Raw genomic sequence first — 11,168 nt, 5'->3', positions numbered from 1 at the left:
ATTTTAAATAAATTGTTAGTTTTCCTTGGTTCATCTTCTACGTACCAAAACATGCTAAAAACCAAAGTCTAAATATTTACTTAAAAATATTTAATAATGGAAAGTGATGCGGTGCATGATACACTTCCTTCTCTAAATGTCATTAAATCAAATTTGAAATATTATTATTTACATTTCGAATAATTTAAATGTCAAAAAATTGTAGGTTTGATTATAAAAAATAGTTTCGCTATTTTGTGCATACATTTTATATTATAAATTAATTACCATGGCCACATTGCCACCGAGAAGAAATCCTACACCCACGAAAATTTCCAAACAACATTTGACCCCTCTACAAATTCTACTTCAAATGGGGTTTCCGAAGCACAGAGCGTAAGTTTTAAATTAATTACGTTTTAGTATTCTTTAATATTGTATCCTTGTAGAGAAAAAGCATTAGCAGCTACAGGAAATAGAGGAGTTCAATTAGCCTCAGACTGGCTTTTAGCACATGTTAATGATCCCCTTCTTGATGATACTTCTCCAAGAGAATACATATTATATGCTTGCCCACTTGGTGAGTTTTTAGAACAGCTTCAGAACTTCTGGGAGAAATCGTTAGAAATTTGTGGATGGAATGGAGCCCACAATTTTACACCACATATTACCTTAGTATCTTTTTTTAAGGTAAGATTTTCACAAATTATATTACGTTAAATCTGCTGATTTTTAAACTTTTAGGCACCAGATGCTGATGCACCACATTTATCTATGTCACTTAAATCAGTAATGGAAAGGCAGGGGGCAATATTGAACGAACCACTAAAACTTGAAACTTATGCTTCTCCAAATTTTATGGGCTTTTTTGTTGCTGAAGACCATGCAGATTATTTGAAGCGTATAGCAATGCAATATGTAAAGGAAGTTTCAAATGCAAGTAAGTTTCAGTCTTCCATTTGCTATATGATTTTTGCTTCAAATACATTTTCTCTAAAACAATAGTACATCAGTATATTGTAGATTTAATTATTTCTTCTTAATTAAAAGAATGGGTATTTCTATTAGTTTAACCTCAGGTTGTCTGTCCTTGCAGTTATTAGTGACACTTATGAACAATTTGATGCGTTAACAGCCTGTTTTCCTTGGTGTACAACCACCACAGCACGTTGCATTCCAAGGGGTAGTAGATGTAAGGTTTTGCTTTATGCTTTCTAATTGATTTATTGTTTAATTCTTTTGGTTGGTCGTTACTAACATTTATTAAGGAAGAATTGAAAAATTAGCTATGTTTAAAATATCTATATATAGTTTAGTTTTGTTCAGCATTTTAATTAAATATATCTAACATACAATATTAAAAGTATCTTACATATATGTTGTTTTTGATAAAGCTAGCACAATTTTATTATTTACTAACATTAATAAAAATAGTGGGATGTATTTTTCAATTAAAATTGTCTCTAAAGTATTATGAAAATTTTACAAAATATGGCGCTGTGTAATTAGCTTCAATTCCTCCTTAAACAGTTGTTTAGAATAGGGTACTTTTTCTACATATTCCCAGTACCAGTATATTAATATAGAAAATAGTTTTGTGCGTGTTGTCAGTGTTGTTTTTTTGTTAAAATATGTTACAAAAGAAAACCAATTATGAGTAATATTTTTAGCAATAAGCTTAGAACCACATGTTAAATCGTTGCATTTAACTTTGGCATATCAATTTCCAAACACACAATATTCCCAGTTAAAGGCATTAGTTGATACATTAGATCCAACATTATCATCTGGTTGGGAACTTCGTTTGTATTCAAGAGATCCAAGAGTAAATGGAAAGCAAGTTCACAAGGTTTGTTTCCATTTCTTTATCATTATTAGTATAGCTTTTATTACGCATTTATCTCTTTTAAATTAGTTTAAATTACTGGAGTTATTTATTATTGTATTAAGATGTGTAAAGTGTAAACTACGGATGTTTTTAAGGTCGTACATCCCTACACTCATGCTGAATGTGATGAGTTGGAGTTAAGGACGGGCGATTATGTATATTTAAGTGCGGAAGCTGTTGCAAATTCTCCAGATGGTTGGGTTGAAGGCACATCTTGGTTAACAGGGTGTACTGGACTTTTACCTGTAAGTTATACCGAAAGGACAGCAGAATCTGACGCTTGGACGCTTCATCGAAAAGTATCACTTAATAATCCTTCAGGTAAATTAGACAAAATAAATACCACTTGATAAAGTTTATTGTGGTAATTTGGGTGTCTCTCTTTCTTCATTTATTTGATTATCACAGTCTCTATTCTGTGAAGATAAGATAACACTTATCAATTTTAAGTTTCGCAAGTCATTTTGTTTCTAGCCATAATTTCTGTGCTTCTTGTAGAGAATTCAGCTAATACAATTGGTGGTAGATCTGCTAGTCAAAAGGAATCTCAGAAACACCATCCTCCTTTAAAACAAAGTTTATCTGAATCATACCAAGTGAAATCTTCTTCTGATATGCAGACTTTTAAATCTCTTGATAAAAACATTTCAAATGGGGATGCAGTCGATGCTGCACTCCCAAAAAGTAACTCACCTGAATTAAACATTACAAGTAGTCCGATCGAACCAGAAAATCTAGAAACAGCTGAACAAACCGAATCCGAAGCAATAGAAAATAAGGACGTTGAGTGTTTTAAAGACGAAGTAAGCTAAACACAGCATACAATCAAGTAATTAACTATTAATGGAGTCTTTGTAGGTCCAGATATTAGATATAAGTACTCGAAGAAGATTGTTTGTAATGCGTCATGGTGAGCGCGTGGATTTTACATTCGGCACTTGGATACCCTATTGTTTTGACGAAGAAGGGAGATATATTCGAAAAGATTTGAATATGCCCGTGGTTCTTCCTGAACGAAAAACTGGCCCTACAGCCTACAAAAAGGACTCGCCTTTGACGCAGATTGGGCTTTATCAGGCTAGGCTAGTTGGGGAAGCCCTTAGAGACTCTGATTCTAATATACATCATGTATATTGCTCTCCGTCCTTTAGGTGCGTGCAGACGTGTGCTGAAGTTCTAAGGGGCCTTGGTAGAGAGGATATTAAAATGAAAATTGAACCCGGATTGTTTGAGTGGCTTGTCTGGTATCCTGAAGGATTACCAGAATGGTTAACACCCAATGAATTGATCAATTTCGGTTATAATATCGATGTGGAATACAAACCATTTGTTCCTATGGAAGAACTTGCGGAAAGGAGAGAAACATGCGAAAGCTTTTATACTAGAAGCTCCTTCGTTACAAAAAAGGTTTTAGAGACACACTCACTGGGCGACGTGTTCTTTGTGGGGCACGCAGCCACTCTGGATGTGTGTACAAGAGAATTGATCGGTGGAAAACCTCGGTCATCGAACGAAATGTCGAAATTATTGCCTAAAGTGCCGTATTGTAGTGTGACAGTTGTAGAAAATAAGGGCGAGAATTGGGAACATGTTGAGCCCCCTCTACCACCTATTATGCACTCAAATAATCAAAGGTTTGATTGGAAACTGTGGCATCAGTAACATTCGCTTTTTAAATGGCTTGATACTTATTATAGAAAATAATTAAACAGGACAAATGATCACATTCCTATCACACCAAAGAAACCACTTGTTTAATAATATGCATTATTTTTGCGAAAATGAACTGCGCCCTACAATTTATTTAGGTACAAATTAGCTTCAAATAATGAATTGACTGTTGTAAATGTTAAATATTTAAATTTATTTATTGATTCTAATAAAAAAAAGTATAATCAGTTTTTCCATGTACAGTCATTCTTAAATATTTTTTGAGCTTCTTTTATCAAATGTTCAAAAAAAAAGGTTTGTAAATTTGCATTAACTTAAATACTAAAGTGTTTCAAGGCACATGTCCCCCTTCTTTCAGTTTTGCCACAAGTGCATCCACATCAGGTAAAATAACTCCAGCTTGCCGTACAGGAGGGTCTTCGACACTTACAATTTTAATTCTTGGTGCTACATCTACCCCTAAGTCTTTAGGAGTGGTTTTTGTAATTGGCTTCTTTTTGGCTTTCTAAGGAAGAAATTATTTTGGCGATTTTATGCTTTTTAATAAGAAATAAATTACCATAATATTTGGTAGTGTTGCATATCTGGGTTCATTTAATCTAAGATCTGCACTAATTACCGCTGGAAGTTTACATTTTATTGTTTCTAATCCACCATCAATTTCTCTTGTAACTGTGATTTCATTTTCCCCCTTTTCAATCTAAAAAGGAGTTGGAGCCTTTGAAAAAACTAATGCTACATATGGGTCTTTTATACCTTTGAAGCAAAAACAGCTTGTGGCCAATCTAATACAGCAGCAGTCATTTGAGCTGTTTGATTAGCATCATCATCTATTGCCTAAAATATTTTTATTATAAATAAGGTATAATTGTTAAACAGTGATCAGAACCTGCTTTCCAAGTATAACCATGTCACATTTTTCATTTTGTGCAATTTTAGCTAAAATTTTAGAAACATGAATTGGTTGTAAAGTTTCATATTCTTTTCCAGACACCTCCACATGGATCCCTTTATCTACACCCATCGCTAGAGCAGTTCTAATGACATCTTGAGACTGAGCTGGACCACAAGATACAGCAATTATTTCGGAAGCAATCTTTTTCTCTTTTAATCTAACAGCCTCCTCCACTGCAATTTCATCAAATGGGTTCATAGAATGTTTTACCCCATCTGTAACTACACCCGTTTTATCTGGCTTTACTCTTATCTGAAAAAAATATAATGAATAATAACCTCACTATGCAAATTTGACAAATATTTCATTGTTTACCTTTACTGCATAGTCTATTACACGCTTAACTCCAACTAATATACGAGCCATCTTTAAAATTACTTAATAAAAACGATAAAAGATCAATAGGATTATAAAAATCAAAAAAATATTACTTATACCCTATTGTTTACTACATTAAAATATTGACTGATGAAAGGACTTTGGACTTTTGAACTACTTTGAACTTTGTTCCTATATGCAGTGGATCGAAATAGATTGAGGAAAAAATTTTAAAATTACTTTATATGGACTGATTAATATAATAAACATTAGAATTGCTTTTCAATATCCAATAAATGTAGTTAATTCTTTGTTAATTTTTATGAACTAATTTATTTTATTAAGTACCTATAATTGCTAGGAGTTTAGCTTAAAGAATATCTATTTTTTACAATTACTTTTATATTATATGCAAATAAAACGAGTAAAGCATACTTAGATATGCATAATTGTAATATGTACAGGGTGTTTTATGAGAATGTACTTTTATTAGATCGCTTATAAATTATAGATAGTTTGTAGCAACGGCCACTTGGGGCGCTACTATTTAGTCTGATTTAAACTGTGATTATCTGATTTAGTGAATTTATGTCCTTCATGTGGTACCTACTACAAGTGCCATTTATCTAACTAAAAATTGCATAAAAAAGTGAGCAGCATTTATCGTAGCAGATTCGAATAGTATTTCTTGGCGTGCACGTGTACGGGGTACCGTTTTTATTTATTGTGTAGTTTCTATGACATCATAAATACTCGTGTTTAAAGTACTTAAAGTAGGAATAAGTGCGTGACTTTTAAATAACTTTAGCGTTGCCAAAATGCAGTCAAAAGCGCGGAAAGCAAGCCATGTGATGCCAAAGAGCCGGTATGTGTTTGTACTTAAATACTGTTAATAGCTATCGATTCATTTGGTTGTGATGTAAATTTTTGCTTTATTACTCTTATAAGATAGTTATTTAATTGAGTTCTGATGAAACTGTTGAAAATCAATTCGCATAATTTGTATAATAATGTAGATATTCAGGCACATATGTAGGTGCTTGTTGAAATGGATGCCGTTTGCTGGGAAAATGGCGAATTTGTCTAATGTTTAATATTTTGTTCGGTAAATATTCTGCATTATTACATTTACGAAAACATACCTATTTTTTGTTGGAAATGGCCCAAAACGATTGAATTATGAAAGAGATACACAAAAAAAATAAGGGGAAAGTGTTTAATTTCATTTTTGTGAATTTTTTGTTAGTTTTTCAAGTAGGGTAAGCTAGTATAGGGTTGGGTCACGTTAATTTCTTTATCACACTAACTAACCGAATCCAACCTTAATATAATATCAAACTTTTCATTTACAAAAAATAATTCTTTAAACCATCTCCCCAACTCTGATGTTTTCATGCATAAAAAACGTTGTTTTCGAGAAAGCTACGATGCAGGAGCTTTACCAAAACAATCGCTAAAAGTTGAGGGATATACATATGAGCTTGGCAAATACAATAAATTAAACTATAATAGGTAACTACCTACCTACTACGAAAATAAAAAGTATGCACTATACAAAATTTTATTTTAACAATCGCAAATGTAGCAGTTTACAAAACTTCTTGGATTGTAAATACCTTAAAATTTAAACTTATATACATGATTTCATTGCACAAACTTTTTACTACATATTAATTTACNTTCTTTAACCCCTTGACCTAAACCATAAATACCTATCACCTTAATAAACTTGTTAATCCCCATGATCCTATAGCGTAAGCTTTTTAACCACCATAATCCGGGAGGGGGAAAGCTATTCCACGTAATTTAAACCTCGCAACCCTACAACCTATAGTATTTTGAATTCTTTATCCCCTTGACTTAAACCATAAATACCTACCACTTTCAACTTCTTAATCCCCATGACTCTATAACGTAAGTTTTTTAACGACTACTATCCGGTGGGAGGGGGTTGCTATTCAACGTGATAAAGAAATTTATGTCGCAGTGGTAATTTATATACATATTAATTAATCTAATAGCATTGACTACTGTGCTCCTGGTTATGGGGTTACGTTTACAAAAGTTTTAAAAGTCTAGATTATGATCTTATGTTGGTATTTATGGTTTAGATTAAGAGATTAAGGGGTTTGAAAAGTTTTTTTAAAAATGGTTTTATACCATCTTTATTTCACTATCTCTCCCTTTCCCTCCCTTTTGAATCCTTTTGACCCATTAATTTTTGGGGAATGTACATTTAGATCCCCACTGTATATGTACCTACCGGAAACGTATATGTGCACAGTGTTTTAAAAATTTTGAATTACTTACCGGAAATATAAAGTTTGTCCGTTTGCTGAATGGGCTGACCATCTTTGTACCATTGTACTTGCGGAACAGGGTAACCTTCCACGTTGCAATTTAGGGTAACATCACTTCCTAACGGGAAATGTTGTTTTTCGGATGTGACGTTAGTCCTTACAGGCACTAAATATAAATTCTATTAATTACGAAGAGGCAAAAATTTCATTTAATTTTGGTTTTGCTTTCAACAAATGTTAATGTTAATCAATAGTTTACATGTTTCAACCATAATGTATACCAAAACATTCACAACTAAATATTTAAGGCTACATAAGCAAAATTTACACTACACAGAAAGAGCTAAAAAGCGTTACTTCATGCTTTTTGTTAATTACCCGTGTATCCTTGAGAAGGTTCCATAACAGGTGGAAGTTGGGGTGCTATGTCATTGCCGGTTATATCAGGAGAGGGTTCCTCATAAGGTGGCGGGATGTATGGTTCAGGTGTAGGTATGGGCCTGGGATAATAAACTGGTCTTTGAAATCGAGGTCTTTCGGTGGTAGTCGATGGTTCTGGTGCCGGAATGACATATTTCATGTATTGTTCGTCTTCTGGTCTAGTACTGTAAACGGGCCCTAATGCTTGGACAGTTACCGCCCAGCTGGTTGCTTTGCCTATACCGTTGTAGGCTTGGCACGTGTACACCCCCAGGTTTGAGAGTTGTACTGATTGTATGAGTAAGGAGAAGTCGCCGGTACCGCCAGCGAATTCGTTCGTGTGCATAGGAACCAGGTTATTGTCTTTCCACCAGGTCACGAAGGGAATAGGGTAACCGATAGCGTAACAATTGAGGACCGCTTTTGACCCTAATGCCACCACCACGTCCGACTTCTCATCGTTTATTATGGACGTCGGATGAGCTACACCATCTGTTAGTTTTGTTAGTGTTAGTGACTACAGAAACTTTTAAGAATTAATCTACAGCAATAAAATTTAACAAAACTAAAAGCAGTTTTTTGTGTTTCATCAATCTACATTGCGGTACAATGTGGTTGGTAGGGTGGAAAGTAACAGGCAGTATGCAAGGGAACAACAGAAAAATATGAACTAAGGAAAATAGATGGTCGATGTTCTCTCGAATGCTAAACTAGGATCTAAACATTAGACATCTGCGATGTTAGATATGACAGATATTTGCCAAGACAACAGTGATGTCCGCCGAAAATTTGCAGGCTTGGCGTTCACCATCCGACCCGAATAGGGAAGAGATTGCGATGGGTCGATCAGTTTACTGCACTTGTATGGTCTTGGTGCGTGCAACGACGTTAGTTATTCGTATTTGCGGTGTCGATGTCGAATAGAATCAAAAGAAGTCATGAGAAGAAATTGTTCAGAATCCCATACAAAAGAAAACCAATGTAAATTTCTATTGTATACTTCTTAAATTTTTAATGGAGGTGATGATCCAATACGTGTGAAATGTACCCATATCGGTAAAGAACAGGTCAAAGCCCTCATCTTCTAATGCTTTTCTTATGGAACTTCCGCTTGCCCCCTTATGTGACATGTCGGTGTAATTTTGAGAATGTTTGGCATAGATAATAATAATACATTATAAGGCTTAAGAATCCAAAGAATAATTCAAGATAAAAAAAGGAAAAAGAAAGAATTTCGTGTCAAACAATAAGTAAGAAATCAAAAAGAAAGGATTTTCTACGGAAGAGAATGTAAACATTATTATCCGTATAGAAAGCAGAACATCAACTCTACTGTTTTGTAGTTAATCTAATTATTTACAATGTATGTTAATTGCACTATTGTTACCGATTTAGAAAAAGAAATTTGATGAGAAATAAATACCTGTGACGTCAAGTTTAATTTCTCGCTGTACCTCCCCCATATTATTCTTTGCGATGCAGAGGTATACACCAGAGTCAGTTTTGTGAAGCGTGATAATTTGAAGTACCCCATCCAGTAAAATGCGGAAGCGAGGTTGTGATCCATCAATCTATAGTTGATCAACAACAAATATTAGAGATGTCCGGTATCATCCAGCCCCTCAATACTTACGAGAAGATTTCCTTTCTTCCAAGTGATGTCCGGATTTGGGTTTCCCCTAACCGAGCATTTAAGAGTAGCATAATCACCCTCGCCAGCCGTTACTTCTGGTTCGAAGGTTTCTTCTTCTATAACCGGGGGATAATCTACAGAACAGAAAATTAGAATAGTTACAGGAAGTCGTCGCTTCAAGACCTATAAAGGGGGATTAACAGAGGTACAGAGACAAATTCTAAAATGGGACATACATCCTGCCTGGATCGGTGATTGGGTGTAAGCTGGTAAGTTGCTGTAACCGGTGGTGACCAATTCAGCAGGAACTTCGAAGCCTGGGGAGTGGGGTGCCAGACAGGAGGTTCCACACCCTGTTGAGCAACACTTCAGGTCTACCGAGCAATCCGCGTCGTCCCTACATTCCTGATCGCACCTGGCGCCTTCTCCACTCAATTGTGGACATGTTCCTTCCTTATTCACTAGGAATAATTAAAAAAAAAAATTTTACAAAAACAACAGAGAATCATTCATTATAAGTGGTACCTGGTCTACAAGTGGGAATAAAGTTTCTGTCGTCTTCTACGGTTCTGTTCACGTTGAGGTCCACGGCACACCTGGTGCCCTCTTCACACTGTACGTCCCTGCAGGGGTCATGACATCTACACCTGCGGCAAGCAGTCTCTTCGTCCACGAACTCTTCCCATCCATACTCGCACAACAGACTCGAGCATTCGTCCGAAAATCTTTGACAGTCGTTGGGGGGTTGGGGTTGGGGTTGTCCCACATTGACATTTGCTATTAATTACAATTGGATTAAACATTATTTTGATTTTGATTTATTAAAAAAAAATGATAAAAAGTTGTAGGTATTAGTACGTACCTAATTTAAAACCTCTGAAAATTTTTATTTATGTACAAATATTTCTTTTACAAATGTTTATATGGTTTTGCAGTCATGTTTCATTACCAGTAAAAGTTTTAAGGACATGCATTAAGAAAAAAGCAAAAAATGAACTACCAATGTGCAGATTGCGTTTAAAAAAAAAATGCAAGTGCAATTATAAAAGCCTATTATAGGAAGCTTGAAAAAATTTGCATTGAAATAATTTGTTTAGTTTAATTTATATTTTTAAGAAATTTATTGCAATAACTTGTAAAATATTATTTGGGTTAGCATCCTAGTATACCTAAAACTTTTAAGTGTTTGTGGATAACTAAACAAATTATTTTGTAAAAAATGTTAATTTTGTGCATGAACTGTACGAGGAGCAGTCGAATAGAAAAAAAAATGCAATAAGTATAGTAACATATTTTTTGTCTATAGTTACACTTTGTTCTACCAAACTATTCCAAAGTCGTTTATCATCATCGTATGTTAAAACCTTTTAAAAAAATAGTTCAGCATTTTGAAAACTAAATGTTAATTCTGACTCTGTCGGATTTTTTTCGTATTCGAACCGCCCTCATATTATAAGCCCATCAAACTTACTAGGAGGTTCAGTTGGTGCCATGAACTCTCTACAAAATTCTACGCATGCTTGGAAAGTTTTAAAGTTGTTGAAGTTTCCACCACAACCACCGTAAATGAAAGGTACACATTCACCCCTTGCGTCATCAAAGTAATATTGTTTATAACCGCCATCGCAAGGACCAACGTCCACTGGTAGTCGGCATATTGCTGTATTTGAGAAATATTTGTTATTTTTTTCAAAGGCGTATTTATTTTAAACTTATCGTATTTTAAGCATTGCGTGATTATTAAGAAGATTAAAGCAGTTTAGTTTAATCGAAAATTGGTACTATTATGTTATAAAATATTTTATGGAAAACCGGGAAAACTCAGGGAATTTAAGTAGTCCAGGAAATGCCAGGGAGTTTTCCTGGAAACAGAGGAGCTTTTTGCGTACATTATGTTTAAATTATATTCGATTCATAATTTGGAAGAACTATAAATTATTGGTATGTTTAAATTACAGTTGCATAAATGCAGTGAAATGTTTTAATTGGTTGTAAAGTTTCATA

The 11,168-nt window shown here is 34.3% G+C and overlaps 3 protein-coding genes across 4 annotated transcripts in view; 1 reads left to right on the top strand and 2 right to left on the bottom strand.

Moving 5' to 3' along the window:
• Window positions 1–168: 168 nt before the first annotated feature.
• On the top strand, window positions 169–3,770 carry LOC108739178 (protein UBASH3A homolog). 2 transcript variants are annotated; one of them, XM_018472954.2, is made up of 8 exons: window positions 169–375; window positions 429–669; window positions 724–919; window positions 1,076–1,171; window positions 1,650–1,828; window positions 1,963–2,188; window positions 2,366–2,670; window positions 2,726–3,770. In XM_018472954.2, exons 1-8 carry the CDS (start codon window positions 269–271, stop codon window positions 3,527–3,529), a joined length of 2,154 nt encoding a protein of 717 aa, XP_018328456.1. In that variant the 5' UTR covers window positions 169–268; the 3' UTR covers window positions 3,530–3,770. The 2 variants fall into 2 exon arrangements, with proteins under 2 accessions (XP_018328456.1, XP_018328466.1); XM_018472964.2 differs by lacking the exon at window positions 1,076–1,171.
• LOC108739189 (electron transfer flavoprotein subunit beta) lies at window positions 3,717–4,960 on the bottom strand. The gene is made up of 5 exons (XM_018472972.1): window positions 4,809–4,960; window positions 4,428–4,745; window positions 4,295–4,375; window positions 4,098–4,238; window positions 3,717–4,043 (listed from the first exon to the last, which is right to left on the bottom strand). Exons 1-5 carry the CDS (start codon window positions 4,857–4,859, stop codon window positions 3,870–3,872), a joined length of 765 nt encoding a protein of 254 aa, XP_018328474.1. The 5' UTR covers window positions 4,860–4,960; the 3' UTR covers window positions 3,717–3,869.
• A 2,135-nt stretch (window positions 4,961–7,095) lies between these two features.
• Window positions 7,096–11,168, bottom strand: part of LOC108738046 (papilin) — a 28,156-nt gene continuing 24,083 nt past the window's right edge. Inside the window, exons 37-43 of the mRNA XM_025977618.1 lie at window positions 10,636–10,866; window positions 9,690–9,941; window positions 9,401–9,625; window positions 9,165–9,298; window positions 8,955–9,102; window positions 7,490–8,023; window positions 7,096–7,277 (exon numbers count right to left, since the gene is read on the bottom strand). Of these exons, the coding sequence (XP_025833403.1) occupies window positions 7,114–7,277; window positions 7,490–8,023; window positions 8,955–9,102; window positions 9,165–9,298; window positions 9,401–9,625; window positions 9,690–9,941; window positions 10,636–10,866 (1,688 nt within the window). The 3' untranslated portion in view covers window positions 7,096–7,113. The remainder of the gene's footprint in view (window positions 7,278–7,489; window positions 8,024–8,954; window positions 9,103–9,164; window positions 9,299–9,400; window positions 9,626–9,689; window positions 9,942–10,635; window positions 10,867–11,168) is intronic.

The sequence above is a fragment of the Agrilus planipennis genome, unplaced genomic scaffold, assembly GCF_000699045.2.
Source record: "Agrilus planipennis isolate EAB-ADULT unplaced genomic scaffold, Apla_2.0 scaffold25, whole genome shotgun sequence".
In the NCBI taxonomy this organism is placed as follows: domain Eukaryota; kingdom Metazoa; phylum Arthropoda; class Insecta; order Coleoptera; family Buprestidae; genus Agrilus; species Agrilus planipennis.
The sequence above is the reverse complement of the archived record's forward strand: the minus strand, read 5'-3'. Positions and strand labels throughout refer to the sequence as shown.

Excerpts from the sequence above, each read along its gene's own strand:
- LOC108739178 (XM_018472954.2), top strand. The coding sequence starts at position 269 with ATGGCCACATTGCCACCGAGAAGAAATCCTACACCCACGAAAATTTCC. Across the intron at positions 670-723 it reads CCTTAGTATCTTTTTTTAAG|GCACCAGATGCTGATGCACC; the intron begins GTAAGATTTTCA and ends TTAAACTTTTAG. Across the intron at positions 920-1,075 it reads AAAGGAAGTTTCAAATGCAA|TTATTAGTGACACTTATGAA; the intron begins GTAAGTTTCAGT and ends CTGTCCTTGCAG.
- LOC108739189 (XM_018472972.1), bottom strand. The coding sequence starts at position 4,859 with ATGGCTCGTATATTAGTTGGAGTTAAGCGTGTAATAGACTATGCAGTA. Across the intron at positions 4,746-4,808 it reads TAATAGACTATGCAGTAAAG|ATAAGAGTAAAGCCAGATAA; the intron begins GTAAACAATGAA and ends TATTTTTTTCAG. Across the intron at positions 4,376-4,427 it reads TGGTTATACTTGGAAAGCAG|GCAATAGATGATGATGCTAA; the intron begins GTTCTGATCACT and ends AAAATATTTTAG.